Source organism: Phyllobates terribilis, unplaced genomic scaffold, assembly GCF_046119375.1.
Source record: "Phyllobates terribilis strain yellow unplaced genomic scaffold, ASM4611937v1 Scaffold_1__5_contigs__length_1240528914, whole genome shotgun sequence".
NCBI lineage: Eukaryota > Metazoa > Chordata > Amphibia > Anura > Dendrobatidae > Phyllobates > Phyllobates terribilis.
In genome coordinates, this window is record NW_027362761.1 from 484,036,558 (window position 1) to 484,055,723 (window position 19,166).

The 19,166-nt window shown below is 45.3% G+C and overlaps 1 protein-coding gene across 2 annotated transcripts in view; it reads left to right on the forward strand.

The window, feature by feature from the left end:
• TMEM171 (transmembrane protein 171) overlaps positions 1-19,166 on the forward strand; it is a 46,821-nt gene that overhangs the window by 21,987 nt on the left and 5,668 nt on the right. The window contains exon 3 of one of the 2 annotated variants that reach the window (XM_073679694.1): positions 10,842-10,977. The exons of the other annotated variant lie outside the window; for it this stretch is intronic. Coding sequence (XP_073535795.1) covers positions 10,842-10,977 — 136 coding nt within the window. The remainder of the gene's footprint in view (positions 1-10,841; positions 10,978-19,166) is intronic. 2 annotated transcript variants of the gene reach the window in all.

The following is a 19,166-nucleotide window of genomic DNA, read 5'->3' on the forward strand; positions in this document are numbered from 1 at the left end:
AGGAACCGGGAGTAATGATCTACGATTGTGAGGGCGTAGACATACCCAGATCTGCTTGGAGCCAGTTTCACATGGTCCAGGGCTACCAGTTCCAGTGGCTGTCGGGTGATGATGGGCTGCAAGGGAGTCTTCTGGCTGGCACGGTCCTTCCTTCTTAGGTGGCACGGTCCACAGTCTCTGCACCACCTCTCGATGGCTCCTCTCATGCCTACCCAGTAGAACCGTTCACGCAATAAGAACTCCAGCTTCTTCCACCCGAAATGTCCTGCTCCGTTGTGGTACGCCTCCAGAATCATAGCCGCGTCTCGTCTGGGGACTACTACCTGCCAGGTCAACTCATGTGTTCGAGAGTTAACCATTCTCCGGCACAACTTCTCCCTGTAGAGGAACAGCCTACTTTTATCCTTCCACAGTTGCTTAGTCTCCTCTGGGGCGTCTGGGTCCAGACTGGCATCGGCTTGGGTCAGCATTTCCTTCACCAGACGGACTGCAGGATCACTGTCTTGCGTCTCCGCCCAGTTGTAGTGGGGCAAGGGATTGAACGTCGCGGAGCGCCTGTCCTTCACACGGTGGGAATACAGGGTAATCCCATGACGGTGGAACGCAGGGAGCTCAACTTCTTCCAGATCTTCTGGATCTTCCCCTACATCCGGTAAGTTCGGCATTCTAGACAGGGCATCCGCGTTGGCATTTGAGCGTCCTGCCCGGTATTTAATGGTGAATTCAAAGTTGGACAGGCGAGCCATCCATCTCTGTTCCAGAGCACCGAGCCTTGCAGTGTCCAGGTGTGTCAACGGGTTGTTATCCGTGTACACGATGAATTTGGAGGAGGCAAGGTAATGCTTGAAACGTTCGGTCACTGCCCACACTACTGCCAGGAACTCCAGCTTGAATGAGCTATAATTCTCAGGGTTCCTCTCGGTGGGTCGTAGCTTTCGGCTAGCGTAAGCGATTACTCGTTCTTTTCCTTGCTGGATCTGGGACAGCACGGCTCCTAGCCCGATGTTACTTGCGTCCGTGTGGAGGATAAAGGGCTGGCTGTAGTCTGGATATGCCAGGATTTCATCCCCCGTGAGGGCCATCTTCAGCTGGCAAAAGGACTCCTCTTCCAGCTTTTCCCACCTGAAGGGCGGCTTCTGGTTTTTGGCTTTCCGAGATTGGCCTATCAGGAGGTCCTGCATAGGGGCTGCCATTTTGGTGAAACCAGGAATGAATCTTCGGTAGTAGCCTACCAACCCGAGGAACTGCCGCACTTCCTTTATGCTGGAGGGTCTTGGCCAGTCCTTAATCACGGTGATCTTATCAGGGTCAGGAGCCACTCCGTCAGCACTCACCACGTGTCCCAGGTATTGCACCTTTGGTTTCAGGAGGTGACACTTGGAGGGTTTCACCTTTAGGCCGTAGTTTGCCAGAGCTTCGAACACTTCTGCCAGGTGTTTCAGGTGGTCCTCGTAGGTCTTGGAATAGACGATGACATCGTCCAGGTATAACAGGACCGTCTCGAAGTTCCGGTGTCCCAGACAGCATTCCATCAACCGTTGGAAGGTTCCTGGTGCGTTGCAGAGCCCGAACGGCATGCAGTTAAATTCGCTGAGACCCATCGGGGTGGTGAATGCGGTCTTCTCTCGGTCTGCCTCTGCTACAGGAACCTGCCAGTACCCGCTAGTGAGATCCAAAGTAGAGAAGAAGTTAGCAGATTTTAATGCAGCTAAGGACTCTTCTATCCTTGGTAACGGGTACGCATCTTTGTGTGTGATACGGTTGACCTTCCTGTAGTCTACACACATTCTCATAGTGTTGTCCTTCTTTTTCACTAAGACTAGTGGAGCTGCCCAGGGGCTACAGCTGTCCCTGATTACCCCAGCCTCCTTCATGTCTCTAAGCATCCCCTTGGCGTGTTGGTAGTGTGCAGGGGGTACGGGTCGGTATCTCTCCTTTATGGGAGGATGGTCTCCCGTGGGGATGTGGTGTTCTACCCCCTTTACTCGCCCGAAGTCTAGCGGGTGTTTACTAAACACTCTCTCGTACTCTTGAACCACCCGATAGACTCCTTGTTTCTGGTGTGAGGGAGTGGAGTCAGTACCCAGATGTAGTTGCTGACACCAGTCCTCCACTGGTTTCTTAGAGCCGTTACCTTCCTCTGGTTGAGATGGAGGCAAGGGTTCCACGGCCTGTACAGAATTCTGGTTTATGGTGAACAATTTAGCTAGCGTGGCATACCGGGGCAGGTGTACTTCTCTCTCACCGATATTTATGATGCGAACGGGCACCCTCCCATGGCGTACATCGACCACCCCCCGTGCTGTCAAAATGGTGGGCCTACTGTCTGAGTAGACGGGTTCTACCATTGCTTGGTAGTCTCTACCTCTTAGACCAATAGCTGCCCGGCACCAAATCATCATCTCACTTTTTGGGGGCATGGCAATAGGGAATGGGTCACACATTCTCACGATACCTATCTCACCACCAGATAGTTCCACCTGTTGCTGCTTCATCAGTGCCCGGATCTCTTTTTGGAGCACACGCTGCTGGCCGGAACTGGCGTTCTTGGCAACCTGCTGTAAAATGAGAATCCTCTCTGCAAGACCATTTTCAATTACATTGGTTCCCAGGGTGATTCTAGGGTGACTCTCATGACGGTCTATGTCCACTATAATCAGTCCTTGTGCCGCCAGTTCGACTTTACCGATTTTAATGGTCACCTCCTTGAATCCCACCTGCGGCACGGGCTGACCATTGCTGGCGATGATACTCAGGTCGTCGTCTGGGTAGCGGGTTATGTCCGAATCATTCCAGTACTGCTTGAAGAGCACGTACGGGATGGTGGTGACCTGTGACCCAGTGTCTAGTAGGGCACTCATAGGAATGCTATCCAGTACCACAGGCAAGATTGGACGTCCCCCCTACGTATTTATCACGCCAGTTTGATGGGCCTGATGGTCTTATGCCTGGGGGTTGGCCCTCTACCCCAGGTTGTGCCCGTTTAAATGACAGTACCTTGCCACATGTCCGGGTTGATTGCAGCGGCGGCAAATAGGTCGTCCGTCCTCGTTGTATCGATCGCTGGGTCTTCCTCTGGCCGGTGGGGTCCTGCTTGGTCGGCGCCACGGGATGTCCTCCGGTCCGGATGCCAGCTCGATCTTCCCTGCAGTAGAAACCTGTAAAGACTGCACAGTTCGGGTTAGCGCGGCAACGCTTTTAGTTAGCTCTTGGACCTGATGGTGCAGGTCTGTAGCCGGGTCACTGTTTAAAGCCTGCGCATCAGCTCCCACAGGCCCTGCAGACAAGGGCGCCGTCTCCTGGTGGTAAGTGGTAGTAGGGCGTCTGTGGGTCACAGCGCCACCTGGTGCCGGTTCTCGGAGCACCCGGATGGCTCTGTCCTTGAACTGTGCAAAGTCCAGGTCAGGGTCCTGTAAGGCCATTGCCCGCAACTGGGTTCGGTGGGCATTGCACAGTAGACCCTCAATGAATTGTTCAGTCAACAGCTTATCTTCATTTCCCACGCTGTCAGGGTCTGCCTGCTTAATGGCTCTCAGGGCCTCTTGTAGGTTTAGAGCATAGTCTCTTATACTCTCATGTGCCCGTTGTTTGCACCCATAAAATCTTAGTTTTATTTCGGCTGAGGTGCGGGTGTCAAATGTGTCTTTCAGCCGGGTTAGTATGTCTCTGACAGTCCTCTTCCTCCCAGGTGGCCAGGACTTTACCTCCCTTTGGGCTGCCCCGATTAATTGGGCCACCAGGATGCTCACTTTTTGCGCCTCCGTGAGGGGATACACCTGGAAGAGGCTATCCAGCCTTTCTCTGAAGTCATTTAGGGTATGTGACTCCCCTGAGTACTGGGGTAGCCAGGCTGCCCCCGGGATATAGGGCATGGTGAAAGGCATGACCGCAGCAGCGGTGGCGCTGGCGGCGGCTGTGGCGGTGAAGCTCTCCTCCGTATCCGACATCCTCCTCCCCCCTAGTGGACCGTGGCCTACCTTGCGATGATCCTCTTCCGTAGGCCGCGGCTCCGCAGTCGATCGTCAGGGTTGAGGACCTTCCGTCGCGCTCCTGTGACGTCGGCGTCCGCTGGGCTCCTTCCAGGACCTTACGCAACGTCCGGACGTGAGGCGGGGCTTCAGTTCTCGCGGGCTTTCGGAGTCCACGCCCCTCTTCTTCCCGCGCGGCGCCCTCAAGATGACGTCCAATGGCGGGAAAACTCCACGGATGGCGGGAAGAAGGCAGAAGATGGCGTTGGATGGTGGGAATCGGCTCCAGATGGCGGGAAACGACTCCGGACGGCGGGAAACTTCACCACACGTAAGTATAAAAGTCTCTTTTTTTTTCAGGCACGCAGTACCCGGTGGTTGCGGGCACGTAATCCTGCCGACTACGCCAAAGTTGATTCACCCCCTGGGCCAGTGCTGCAGTGCGGCGCGCGTGCGCGCGGGGGATACCCGGAGCCGGATCCGATGGGAGTAGTAGTCTTCGTGTGGCGGTGACCCGGTCCGCGCCCAGGGTGGTCAAACTAAGTGGCAGTTATTGGTATGATGGTATTAGTGTCCGACTACGCCACCCGTTGAATGCGGTTATGAAACCGCCGCTGCAGGGCAGACCGCTGAGGCCGGTGGTATAGGTGTGCAGCAATGTTGATATAACCCCCAACGGGAGAGGTATGGCCTCAGGGCAGCGGATGTGGGTGATGTTGGGAGTGATGGTGTGGATGTCCCAGCACTAACGGTGCGACAAGGAAGCACGGAGACGCGAGGGTACAGTTCAGGGCCTTTACTGATGGTACAAGGCAAATTCCCCTGGGAGTACTGGCTAGTAGTTGGGGCCTGGTTAGTCTGCGAGTAAGCCGGAGTTCCCCTGGCCAGGTGGAGTTGTAGGCCTTCCCGTTAGTCTGTACCCTTCCTGGCTACCCTGCTTTCAGCGGTTACAAGTAGCCCACGTCCCTGGGTATACCGTGTGGTGCTCACCCGTATGGCTGGTGACCTGGGGCCTCCTGTTAGCCTCCGCTCCGGGATGGCGGTGCTGGTCCCTTCGTTGTGACTGAGCCTCCGGGCTTTTATGGCCAGAGGACCTGGAATCCCCTGCCGAATGGATTCTGCTGCTGGGTATATCTTAGTCCCCACAGCCTCGGACTCCTGTGTCCGGTTTTAGTACCTTCTCCCAGGGCGAGCTCTGCACAGCTCCAGCTCCTGGCGCTTCTCCTTGGCTCCTACAGAGCTCCTGATGTCTGTCTGTCCCTGTTTCTGCGTGTCCAGACCAGACTCCGTCTCTGTCTGGAACTCCTCTCTCTAACCCTGCCTCAGCCCCAGTTTATGTAGGGGAAGTTCTTCCCCTCCCAGGACTGGGCAGGAGGTGTGGCATGCTTAGGATTCCTGCCCAGGAGACCTCCCATCTGCTCACAGACGTAATACTGCTATTACTGTGGAAACCAGACCCCTGGGGTGCCACACACGCATAATGGACATGGGATTTCTAGAAATCCCATCCACTATGCTGTAACATCTGGCCGATGTGGGTTTGATGCTGCATAAATACGCAGCATCAAACCCGCAGCATTTCCTGATCATAGGCACTTACTCAAACTCACCCACAGCATGTCAATTTCTGTCAGATTTTGACTGATTGAAATGTCATTACATGTGGTGGATCCGCATACACTGACAACACAAGTACAGCATTAGGAGTAATGGGATTGGGCTTAATAGGATTAGGTGTCACTGACACCTAACCTTAGCTTCACTAACACAAACACTGAGAATAAAACAAAGTATTTGAAATAAAACAATCACATTCTTTAATCTTTTAAATTAACTAATATTACTCACCCCAGGTCTGATGGTAATCCAAGGATTAAAACGATGTCCCAAGTTTGTTTTTTTTTCAAATATTTTTATTAAGCTCCATAAAGCATTCATTGCTGTACAAAAATGCATCAAAAACACTCGTTTTTGCCACAGCGTTTTTGCTGCCAAGAGATGCAGAAATTTCTGCAATCAAATACTGAACGTATGCACATAGCCTAATAGTATATTATCCTGTATCATCTGCGGTGTGATTATACACTGCTGACCTTGCGTACAACTAGTAACTGAACACTATGTGGTCACTGTATGGAATATTATCGATTTTTATATTTTTATTTGCAGGGGTATCTGAAAAAATGATGGTATACTGCAATGATATGCCACCACTGTATGATTGGTGGGGTCTGACCACTTGCACCCTCACATATATTGGAAATGAAGGGGTTAAAGTGCTTATTTGTATTCTTTTGTATGTTTTTGTTCCACATATTCTATTCCAGTCACCCGCCTGTTGCATGCTTAAAATATAAGGTTTGCTTTCCATGACATTGTTAGGCCTTGTCCAATACTTTGTCAAATTTTTGCTAAAAGTAATATTAATGCAGTTTTTTTTTCAGACTTATTTGTCTGGCTTTTGCCTCTGTGTTGACTCAGATCTTCATGTAACAATCGGAAAACTAATTAAGGACTCGTCCATTTGACCCTTAGACTTTACAAGTGCCTGGTACAGAAAACTGATAAAAAAAATAAAAATAATTATCTTGCTATGGATACATGCTGTAATTATTACACCCAACACCTATAATTACTTCTAATTGTTGTTTGGTGACATAACAGGACCATTACGCACCTAATCAATTGCATAACAGGCTTGTTTGTACACAGAGGTGGCAGAGCGTTTTATCTTACAGGGATTGTCTCCTCTTATTAAATGTGTAAAATTGCAATGTGCTTGTATAAACAAGTAACTGCAATTTAGCTCTTAATAAAAATCCTCTCTGTTCTCAAGAATGGACATTTTTAATTCTATAGTTTACAGCTCGTGAAGCTGTGAAGAATCACTGGATCTATCCAGCTTCAGTGTTGTATATTCTGTCCTCCGAGAGAATCGGATTGACACGCCGTTCAAACTCTGACTGTCAGCCTAGTGCGATCCGATGCTCTCAGATGAGAGAATCGTAGCACAGGTGAGGAGAAGATGGAGAGCAAAATTTCTCCATCTTCTCCATTGTGTGAGTCTGTGGAAATCTGACTGAATGATTTCCATGCACCCATAGACTGGCATGGGTGAGAGGCATCAGATTTGCTTTGCAAATCGCGGCATGCTGCAATTTCTTTTTTCTTGTGCCGAATCTTTGAGAGACAAAAACCGCTGATCAGTACTGCCCCATAGAAGAACACTGGTCTGAGTACTATCTGATAAAACATGGGATAGCACTTGTCTGGTGTATACTCGTGTGAGCGAGCCCTTACTGCACTCCTCTGGTCTTGCAGAAGCAAAGCCTCAGGCATCTGAGAGTTCTCATCCATATCACTGGCCCGAATGGTCAATCAGGAGCACATTGCCCTCGAGCAAGCAGGGGAGCAGTGAGCTCATGAAGATAGAATCCTGAGATGGAATAAAATAGAAAGATGTCTATGTTTCACTAATTTAGGGCATTTTCACATATAGGAAATCCTATCTTCTAATTCGTGCATATATGACGTATTAGGACATGTACAACTCAGGAGCTTCCATCAGAGTCCCATAACGATATTTAGTGTATAATTACATGTGGCAGATTTGTTGCAGAAATTGCTGTGCCTGACCATCCATTCCATACACCTGCAGAGAGGATTGTTTCTGCATCATGTGCACAATTTTTACAAACCACCTATTCAAAAGTCTTTTCTGTTCAAAAATTTGCAACAAATCTGCTACATGTGAACATAACTTTAGAAGTTGTTCTCTTGCACATATGAACTGATTGTGAGGGTCTTCTAATTATGTATCAGTTCATCCTTACTCTCTCTTGTCTACAAATCCGATCCCATTGTTTGTCATGGTTGAATATTTCTGGATAGTAGTAATGTTGTCTCTCCCCTGCCCACAGTTACATGATGTGAGAATAAAGTAGCAGATGTCAGAAATCGATAATACCGCTCCTCTGTCTTATCAAGTGAGGCTTCTGACAGCCCGTTCTTACCTGTCTATTCCGGATACACTGGAAAGTGTTTTCCCCTGTTTGCATTGCATGTTGTGAGGCAGGTAGTTCTTATTCCGGATATCCACATATCTACACAGTATCTGTCTCTGTTGCTGACTTTCTAAGCCGTGTTGTATACAATGTATCCCTGGTCATAATGTTTAGTACAAATATGTGATGAACCGTGTCGAGGTGAGTGTACACAGGTAGTGCAGGTAAGCGCAGATGTAACGATTTTGTATTGGGTTTATACCTGGCACAGTGTAGAATATGGGTTTTTGAATAACCTCCCGCAATGTGGACTGTTGTTGTGCACAATGGATTCATCTATAAAATGGTTTAATATACAATGTAGGAGGTTTGAGTTCTATGAAATTATTCGATTTGTGCTGAGTTTTGGAAAACAAAGATAATAGGGATTTATCGCTTGACTAACGGCTCATGTACATGAGCATATTATGGCTCCACATGAGGACTGCTTATTTAAAAGGGTTTTCCAGACTGAACATATGTTTTTGCAATTGCGTTGTGACTGCAGATTGTGCATAATTCACACTGTCAGGATTCGGCAATCTGTGTTCACCTAGAGTAGCTGCAAAATGTATGTTTGGCTTGGAAAACCCCTTTACCGCTAAGAATCCCCAACATTAAAGATCTGGAAAACCATTCCCAAACGCTTCTTGTTCGATCCGTGATGGGACCGAATCCCATATATGAAGCTGTGTTATTGTAATATCCATGAGAACTCAAATTCATGATGTAATGTAATCTAATCTTATGCATTCATTATATGTGGCTTTTGCTGAGTGACTGGTAGAAGTAGCAATATTAGATATTAAAGTGATTGGTAAAATTGCAGTGGAAGTGGCAACTTTGCCAATCCTGGTGTTCTGTGGCAATGCCAAGCGTCCTGCACGGTGTTGGGCTGTGAGCACAACCCCCATCTGTGGACGTCGGGCCCTCATACCACCCTCATGGAGTCGGTTTCTAACCGTTTGTGCAGACACATGCAAATTTGTGGCCTGCTGGAGGTCATTTTGCAGGGCTCTGGCAGTGCTCCTTCTGTCCCTCCTTGTACAAAGGTGGAGGTAGCGGTCCTGCTGCTGGGTTGTTGCCCTCCTACGGCCCCCTCCACGTCTCCTGGTGTACTGGCCTGTCTCCTGGTAGCGCCTCCAGCCTCTGGACACTACGCTGACAGACACGGCAAACCTTCTTGCCATAGCTCGCATTGATGTGCCATTCTGGATGAGCTGCACTACCTGAGCAACTTCTGTGGGTTGTAGAGTCCATCTCATGCTACCACGAGTGTGAAAGCACAACCAACATTCAAAAGTGACCAAAACATCAGCCAGAAAGCATTGGTACTGAGATGTGGTCTGTGGTTCCCACCTGCAGAACCACCTCTTTGAGTGTGTCTTGATAATTGCCAATAATTTCCATCTATTGTCTATTCCATTTGCACAACAGCATGTGAAATTGATTGGCAATCAGTGCTGCTTCCTAAGTGAACAGTTTGATTTCACAGAAGTTTGATTTACTTGGAGTTATATACTGTTGTTTAAGTGTTCCCATTATTTTTTTTGAGCTGTGTGTATATGTATATGTATGTATAGCGTGTATCCCGTCACCGGGGTGCGTAGCCTCGGTAATGTGAAATCCGGAAGAGTAGGCTCTATAGGCCCAGATTTTGGGTCTGGATTTTAGGAACGACTTGAATAGCTGGGCGGGACTGGTCATTCCCATTCTCCAATCCAGGTTTGCATCTTATTTTAAAGGCAGCTGAGAAAAGTGTCTGGGTTTGAAAGTGGAAAGACCTATTGTTGCATGTTGGCCTGCTCTGCTAGAGACTGGCTATGTGTGGACTGTACTCTAAAAGGGTGAGCATGTATCATCAGAAATAACTGTTTTGATTTTTGCTTATAGACTTTAACCTGTCATGTTTCGTCAAGAAATTGCCTGCCTGTGTGAATGCTACCGAATACCAGAGCGACTGGACCCCTATATATATTTTTTTCTTTTCCTCCAGGAATTGCTCCTGTTATGTTCAAGCTGCCTTTCAAAAAGTTGTTAAATAACTGATGAAAATAAATGTTGCATGTTCCACAAAATGGTTGTGGCTATGAGAATATGGCAGCATTAAGGTGGGGTAGAGTGTGAGACTCCTGATTCATTTAGAGGTGCAGGCCCCTTAATGAATCGGGTGAGGTGTGAAGTGGCTTATGCCTCTATTTGTGCCTTGCCGCAAATCTTGCTCTGGCCAAAAACATGAATGACAAGCAAGGGTCGACATGTGCCGTCATGCCCCAGCTCCACTCACTTTGTCTGAGCTGTGCGGCACGAAAATGTTAAAATACGCTAAATTTTTGTGCAGCCTCAAATTGCTCAAAAATCTCACCAACTTTTTAATGCTTTTCACTGCAGTTTTTTGCCGTAAAAGCTTTGATAATTTGGGGCCAAAAACATTTTGAAAAGTATTTTTATTGTGCAAAAGCAATAAAAAATTTGCCGTCTCTACAATCGTACTGCCCTGAGAGTACAGGTAACCTGTTATTTATGCTGCATGGTAACAGGCAAAAAAAAATAAACCTAAAACAATTCTAGATTTTTTTTATTCCTCCGCATAAAGTTAATCAACAAGTACCTTTAAAATGGTGTCACTGACAAATGCAAGTCATCAAAATAAAAAAAACAAGCTCTTTTATGGCTATATTGGTGAAATAATAACAAAATAATGGCTCCTGGAATTTGACAATGAATAAACTAAAAATAAAAACAAAAAAACAAAATAAGCCTATCCTAGATGCATTTTTAATCATATTAGTGTATTTTATTTATTTTTTTAATTGTATTTTTTTAACAGGTGATACGGTTATAATTTTCCCATCGCCACCACCTCCCTATTTTGAAGATCCTTTGTCACCAGCAGCTGGTTCAGATGGGGCATCATTATCAAGAAGTGATAATCCACCTGCTTACAACAGTATTTTTAACTTAAGGTATGGCATGTTACTTAGTCTGGTCCCCAGTAACTGGTCTGCAGCTAGGCTGGAAGCAACTGAGTGCTTGGAACCTGTTACATGTACAGTCAGGAACACGTGTACTGTAACTGCAAGAATTATGTGGCTTCGCCACGATTTTGAAAAGCAGCAGTAAAAAAAATGCACCAAGGCTGCCACATCTCGTCCTTAAGTCCATCATTTATTAACGTATATACAGTGCATTGTGAAAGTATTTCCCCCCTTGAACATTTCTACCTTTTGCCACATTTCTGGCTTCAAACATAAAAATATAGAATTCTAATTTTTTTGGGAAGAATCAACAAGTGGGACACAATCGTGAAGTGGAACGAAATTTATTGGATATTTTAAACTCTTTTAACAAATTAAAAACTGAAAAGTGGGGCGTGCAATATTATTCGGCCCCTTTACTTTCAGTGCAGCAAACTCACTCCAGAAATTGTGAGGATCTCTGAATGATCCAATGTTGTCCTAAATGGCTGGTAATGATAAATAGAATCCACCTGTGTGTAATCAAGTCTCCGTATAAATGCACCTGCGCTGTGATAGTCTCAGGGTTCTGTTTCAAGTGCAGAGAGCATCATGAAGACCAAGGAACACACCAGGCAGGTCCGAGATACTGTTGTGGCGAAGTTTAAAGCCGGATTTGGATACAAAAAGATTTCCCAAGTTTTAAACATCTCAAGGAGCACTGTGCAAGCGATCATATTGAAATGGAAGGAGTATCAGACCACTGCAAATCTACCAAGACCCGTCCGTCCCTCTAAACTTTCATCTCGAACAAGGAGAAGACTCTGGATGAACTGCAGAGATCTACAGCTGAGGTGGGAGAGTCTGTCCATAGGACAACAATCAGTTGTACACTGCACAAATCAGGCCTTTATGGAAGAGTGGCAAGAAGAAAGCCATTTCTCAAAGATATCCATAAAAAGTCTGGTTTGAAGTTTGCCACAAGCCACCTGGGAGACACACCAAACATGTGGTCAGATGAAACCAAAATCGAACTTTTTGGCCACAATGTAAAACGACATTTTTGGCGTAAAAGCAACACAGCTCGTCACCCTCAAAACACCATCCCCACTGTCAAACATGGTGGTAGCAGCATCATGGTTTGGGCCTGCTTTTCTTCAGCAGGGACAGGGAAGATGGTTAAAATTGATGGGAAGATGGACGGAGCCAAATACAGGACCATTCTGGAAGAAAAACTGTTGGAGTTTGCAGAAGACCTGAGACTGGGACGGAGATTTATCTTCCAACAAGTCAATGATCCCAAACATAAAGCAAAATCTACAATGGAATGGTTCAAAAATAAATGTATCCAGGTGTTTGACTTGGCCATTCTAAGTCCAGACCTGAATCCAATCGAGAATCTGTGGAAAGAGCTGAAAACTGCTGTTCACAAACGCCCTCCATCCAACCTCAATGAGCTCGAGCTGTTTTGCAAGGAAGAATGGGCAAGAACTTCAGCCTCTCGATGTGCAAAACTGATAGAGACATACCCCAAGCGATTTGCAGCTGTAATCGCAGCAAAAGGTGGCGCTAAAAAGTATTAACTCAAGGGAGTCGAATAATATTGCACACCCCACTTTTCAGTTTTTATTTTTTTTTAAATATCCAATAAATTTCGTTCCACTTCACGATTGTGTCCCACTTGTTGTTGATTCTTCCCAAAAATTTTTAGAAATTTATATCTTTATGGTTGAATCCAGATATGTGGCAAAAGGTAGAAAAGTTCAAGGGGGCCAAATACTTTCACAATGCACTGTATATAGGACATGTTCCCCACTGCTACATTAATTACAAGTAGTGAACACGAGTACCTTATCTCACACCAATATGAAAATAGACCCCAGACCAATACTCAGTATAAATACAGACTCTGAACTTAAAATAAATACAGTTACCAAAATAAATAAGGCCACTGAATAATAGATTAGACCCCAGAATAAATACAGATACCAGACAGGATGGGATAAGTGGTACTGCATTGTATATGCATATACTGTATATAATAGATGTAAAGTGAACAAGGGCGGTAGCCATGGTTGAGCTGCTGCTCCATAATGCCCTGGCACTTTACAGGAAAATCATGTACCATTCCCACTATGCTACTTGGGTGTGGGGTGCATCACACTCACTTGTAGGCCCCAGGCCTCCGCTTTCTCCAGGCCTTCATCCTCAGAAGCCGGTACACATAACTCGGGGGACACGCAGTTTGTTTTAAAGGGATTTTCCCACAAACAAAAGTTCATTTTAAAAATTGTTTGTGTCTGACCCTGTACGGAACATACCACAGCTCCTGGGCAGGGGAGGAAGCTAGAGAGTATACAGACATTACAGCAGGGGGTCACAGATGATTCATTTTGTGAGGTAAAACATTTCACTTCCTGTTTTCAAACAATATTTTACCTCACAAAATGAATCCTCTGCGATTCCCTGCTGTAATATCTGTATAGTCTTTTTCTTCCTCCCCTCCCAGGAGCTGTGGTATGTTCTGTACACGGTCAGACACAGACAATTTTTAAAATGAACTTTTGTTCGTGGGGAAAACTCCTTTAACAAGCAAAAGTTTACTGGACAGTTCAAGTTCATCTGTTTGTAACATGCAGAATTGGGCAGAACACTTAAAATTTCCTGTTCCCTTAATACAGTGCATCTTCAGCATTACTATCTATTCCGCCTGGACGATTCCTATATTTACTGTTCCTGTCAGCCCCAGGGATTTCCTGTCCAGTCATGCAGTGCACCCGAGATCCGTTACCTTCTCTTCTTTCGGTTCCATGTCCATCGTCTCCTGTATGCCCGAGGATATGACACTCTTCATTGTAACTTGAGTTCCAGATGTTGCAGGAATGTCCGTAAGGGCTTCCAGTAAGACCTCCCACTGCCCCGAACGATGGATGTTTGCCAACTGAGACTTGAACTTGACCTTGATTACTGTACTTCCCTATCTGCCCATCTAACAGGAAGCAGTCCCCTTTTACTGGGGCTTTCCCCTCCCACTATGGGCTAGTCTCCTTCACAAACATTATACATTACATTTACATACATTAACTGGATTATACTTATCTTAAACGTTACTCAAAAGTTTACATACCCCAGCAAAATTTTTGCTTTCTTGGTCTTGTTTCATAGAATATGATTGATAAAAAAAAACAACTCATGGTTATTGGTTGGGTGAATCCATTTATTGTCAAACTTCTGTGTTTTCTCTTTTTAAATCTTAATGACAACCAAAAACATCCAAATGACCCTGATCAAAAGTTCACATACCCTGTTGATTTTGGCCTGATAACATGCACAGAATTTGACACAAATGGGTTTGAATGGCTACTAAAGGTAACATCCTCACATGTGACCTGTTTGCTTGTAATCAGTGTGTGTGCATAAAAGCTGAGTGAGTTTCTGGGATCCAGACAGACTCTTGCATCTTTCATCCAGCCACTGACGTTTCTGGATTGTGAGTCATGGGGAAAGCAAAAGCATTTTCAACGGATCTACGGGAAAAGGTAGTTGAAGTGTATAACACAGGAAAGGGATACAAAAAGATATCCAAGGAATTGATAATGCCAGTCAGCAGCGTTCAAACTGTGATTAACAAATGGAAAATCTGGGGCTCTGTAAAAACTAAACCACGGTCAGGTAGACCAACAAGTATTTCGGCTACAACTGCCAGGAAAATTGTTCGGGATGCAAAGAATAACACAAATAGCATCAGCTGAAATTCAGGACTCTCTGAAAACTAGCAGTGTGGCTGTTTCAAGATAAGGAGGCGCTTGAAGAAAAATGGACTGCATGGTCGAGTCGCCAGAAGAAAACCATTACTGCGCAAATGCCACAAAGTATCTCGCCTACAATACGCCAAACAGTACAGAGACAAGCCTCAAAACTTCTGGAACAAGGTAATTTGGAGTGATGAGACCAAATTTGAACTTTTTTTCCACAACCATAAATGTTACATTTGAAGAGAGTTCAACAAGGCCTATGATGAAAGGAACACCATTCCTACTGTAATGCAAAAAGGTGGATCGCTGATTTTTTTGGCATGTGTGAGCTACAAAGGCACAGGAAACTTGGTAAAAGTTGAAGGAAAGATGAATGCAGTATGCTATCAGCAAATACTGGAGGCAAATTTGCACTCATCAGCCCAGAAGCTGCGCATGGGACGTATTTGGACGTTCCAACATGACAACGATCCAAAACACAAGGCCAAGTCGACCGGTCATTGGCTACAGCAGAACAAAGTGAAGGTTCTGGAGTGGCCATCTCAGTCTCCTAACCTCAATATCATTGAGCCACTCTGGGGAGATCTCAAGTGCGCAGTTCATGCTAGACAGCCCAGGAATTTACAGGAACTGGAGGCTTTTTGCCAAGAAGCATGGGCAGCTTTACCATCTGAGAAAATAAAGAACCTCATCCACAGCTCCCACAAAAGACTTCAAGCTGTCATTGATGTTAGAGGGGACATGAGGGATGTCATTAAAATTTAAAAAGAGAAAAAGTAGCTTGACAATAAATGGCTTCACCCTACCAATAACCATGAGTGGAGGAAAAGTTTTTTTTTTTTTTTTATCAATCATATTCTCTGAAACAAGGCAAAGAAAGCAAAAAATCTGCCGGGATATATATATATATATATATATATATATATATATATATATATATATATATATATATATATATATATATATATATATATATATATATATATATATATATATATATATATATATATATATATATTTCATTCTTCTCTGAATAGGCAATTTGAATATTTAATTTCCTAGAGGAGAATTGTACTTTCAATAAACCTCCTTACCACTCCACAAGGAGAAACATTACTCCTTAGACCTCAGTCCAGAGCCTCTCATGCAGCCCAATCAGTTCTCGTACTTCGCACTGACGAGGGCCAACAGCCCGAAACACCGTGTTTGCACATTGAGATTCTGATTTGCCTTTTATCCTAAGTCATATTGCACGACTCATTAAAGGGTTGATTGTGACTTGTAGGATTGCTGCTTCCAATAGGTGGCGCTATAGAGTCCAAGTCCTCTTTTTCTCTGAAGAAGCAATTTGCATATACAGTTATATGAAAAAGTTTGGGCACCCCTATTAATCTTAAGCTTAATGTTTTATAAAAATTGGTGTTTTTGCAACAGCTATTTCAGTTTGATATATGTAATAACTGTTGGACACAGTAATGTTTCTGCCTTGAAATGAGGTTTATTGTACAAACAGAAAATGTGCAATCTGCATTCAAACAAAATTTGACAGGTGCATAAGTATGGGCACCCTTATCATTTTCTTGTTTTAAATACTCCTACCTACTTTTTACTGACTTACTAAAGCACTTTTTTTGGTTTTGTAACCTCATTGAGCTTTGAACTTCATAGCCAGGTGTATGCAATCATGAGAAAAGCTACTTAACGTGGCCACTTGCAAGTTGTTCTCCTGTTTGAATCTCCTCTGAAGAGTGGCATCATGGGCTCCTCAAAACAACTGTCAAATGATCTGAAAACAAAGATTATTCAACATAGTTGTTCAGGGGAAGGATACAAAAAGCTGTCTCAGAGATTTAACCTGTCAGTTTCCACTGTGAGGAACATAGTAAGGAAATGGAAGAACACAGGGACAGTTCTTGTTAAGGTCAGAAGTGGCAGGCCAAGAAAAACATCAGAAAGGCAGAGAAGAATGATGGTGAGATCAGTCAAGGACAATCCTCAGACCACCTCCAGAGAGCTGCAGCATCAACTTGCTGCAGATGGTGTCACTGTGCATCGGTCAACTATACAACGCACTTTGCACAAGGAGAAGCTGTATGGGAGAGTGATGCGAAAGAAGCCATTTCTGCAAGCACGCCACAAACAGAGTCGGCTGAGGTATGCAAAAGCACATTTGGAGAAGCCAATTTCTTTTTGGAAGAAGGTCCTGTGGACTGATGAAACCAAGATTGAGTTGTTTGGTCATACAAAAAGGAGTTATGCATGGCGACAAAAAAACACAGCATTCCAAGAAAAACACTTGCTACCCACAGTAAAATTTGGTGGAGGTTCCATCATGCTTTGGGGCTGTGTGGCCAATGACGGCACCGGGAATCTTGTTAAAGTTGAGGGACGCATGAATTCCACTCAGTATCAGCAGATTCTTGACAATAATGTTCAAGAATCAGTGATAAAGTTGAAGTTATGCAGGGGATGGATCTTTCAGCAAGACAATGATCCAAAACACCGCTCCAAATCTACTCAGGCATTCATGCAGAGGAACAATTACAATGTTCTGGAATGGCCATCCCAGTCCCCAGACCTGAATATCATTGAACATCTGTGGGATCATTTGAAGAGGGCTGTCCATGCTGGGCGACCATCAAACTTAACTGAACTGGAATTGTTTTGTAAAGAGGAATGGTCAAAAATACCTTCATCCAGGAAATCATTAAAAGCTACAGGAAGCGACTAGAGGCTGTTATTTTTGCAAAAGGAGGATCTACTAAATATTAATGTCATTTTTCTGGTGAGGTGCCCATACTTATGCACCTGTCAAATTTTGTTTGAATGCTGATTGCACATTTTCTGTTAGTACAATAAACCTCATTTCAAGGCAGAAACATTACTGTGTCCAACAGTTATTACATATATCAAACTGAAATAGCTGTTGCAAAAACACCAATTTTTATAAAACATTAAGCTTAAGATTAATAGGGGTGCCCAAACTTTTTCATATGACTGTGTGTGTGTGTGTGTGTGTGTGTGTGTGTATATGTATATGTATATGTGAGTGACATCATTCACATAACTCAATTGTTTTCTATAGGGGTAGGAGTGCCAGAGTACAGTCCACCACTCTTACATATACCTTATTTTTCAGACTATAAGACATACTTTTTTTCCTCCAAATTTTGGAGGAAAGTGGGGGTGCGTCTTATAGTCTGAACATATGTTCTGTGGCTGTTGGTGGTGGGGCGCTGGGGGGGGCGGTAGTGGCGGAGGAGCGTGGCAAAGGAGGCAGCTGCCGCCTGCTGCAGCCTACACTGTGTCCGCTGCTAAAGAAAATTAATATTCCCTGCTCCCCGCGCACATGGGCGTGGAGAGCAATGAATATTAATTTTCCTTAATAGCGAGGCTCCTGCTGCGGTCGGCGGTCTGTGTGCCCGCTATTAAAGTCCATGAATATTCGCTACAACCCACTCCCATGGGTTGTAGTGAATAATCATGGTCTTTCATAGCAGGCACACTGACCGCCGAGCGCAGCAGGAGCTGAGTTTCGGCTACAGTGTGCGCACTATTGAAGAGAGTGAATGGTCACTGCTCCCCACGCCATGCGCAACTCACACAGTGAGCGTGTCTGCAGGAGAGAGGAGGTGAGTAGGATTGTTTATTTTTTGTGGGCAGCATGATGGGGATCAGAAGGTGCCATGCATACCAGGATGGAGGGGTGCCATGCATACCAGGATGGAGGGTCAAGGGTACCATGCATACCAGAATCAAGGGGTGCCATGCATGCCAGGATGGGGGATCAAGGGGTGCCATGCGTACCAGGATCAAGGGGTGCCATGCGTACCAGGATCAAGGGGTGCCATGCGTACCAGGATCAAGGGGTGCCATGCGTACCAGGATCAAGGGGTGCCATGCGTACCAGGATCAAGGGGTGCCATGCGTGCCAGGATGGGGGATCAAGGGGTGCCATGCATGCCAGGATGGGGGATCAAGGGGTGCCATGCATGCCAGGATGGGGGATCAAGGGGTGCCATGCATGCCAGGATGGGGGATCAGGGGGTGCCAGGATGGGGGATGAGGGCCACGTATACCAGGATGGGGATGAGGGCCATACATCCCAGGATGGAGGATATTAACAGAATTGGGGGACATTACCCCAATACCAATGTCAGCAGCAGACCCCCTCCCCCATAACAGTGCATCATGACCACATTTTTTGCGCCTTATAGTCCAAAAAATATGGTGTATGCATATATTTGGAATAACAGAAGTGATAGTGTGCGCTGCCCATATATACAGGATAAGAGAAGTGGTACTATGTAGTGTCTACAGTGGCTTTATATAGTGAATATACAAAGTCTAAACACCACTTTTAAAATGTCAGTTTTTTGTCACATTAAAAAATCATACCAACAAGAATCATTTAAGAACTGTTTCCAGCTTTAATGTCACTCA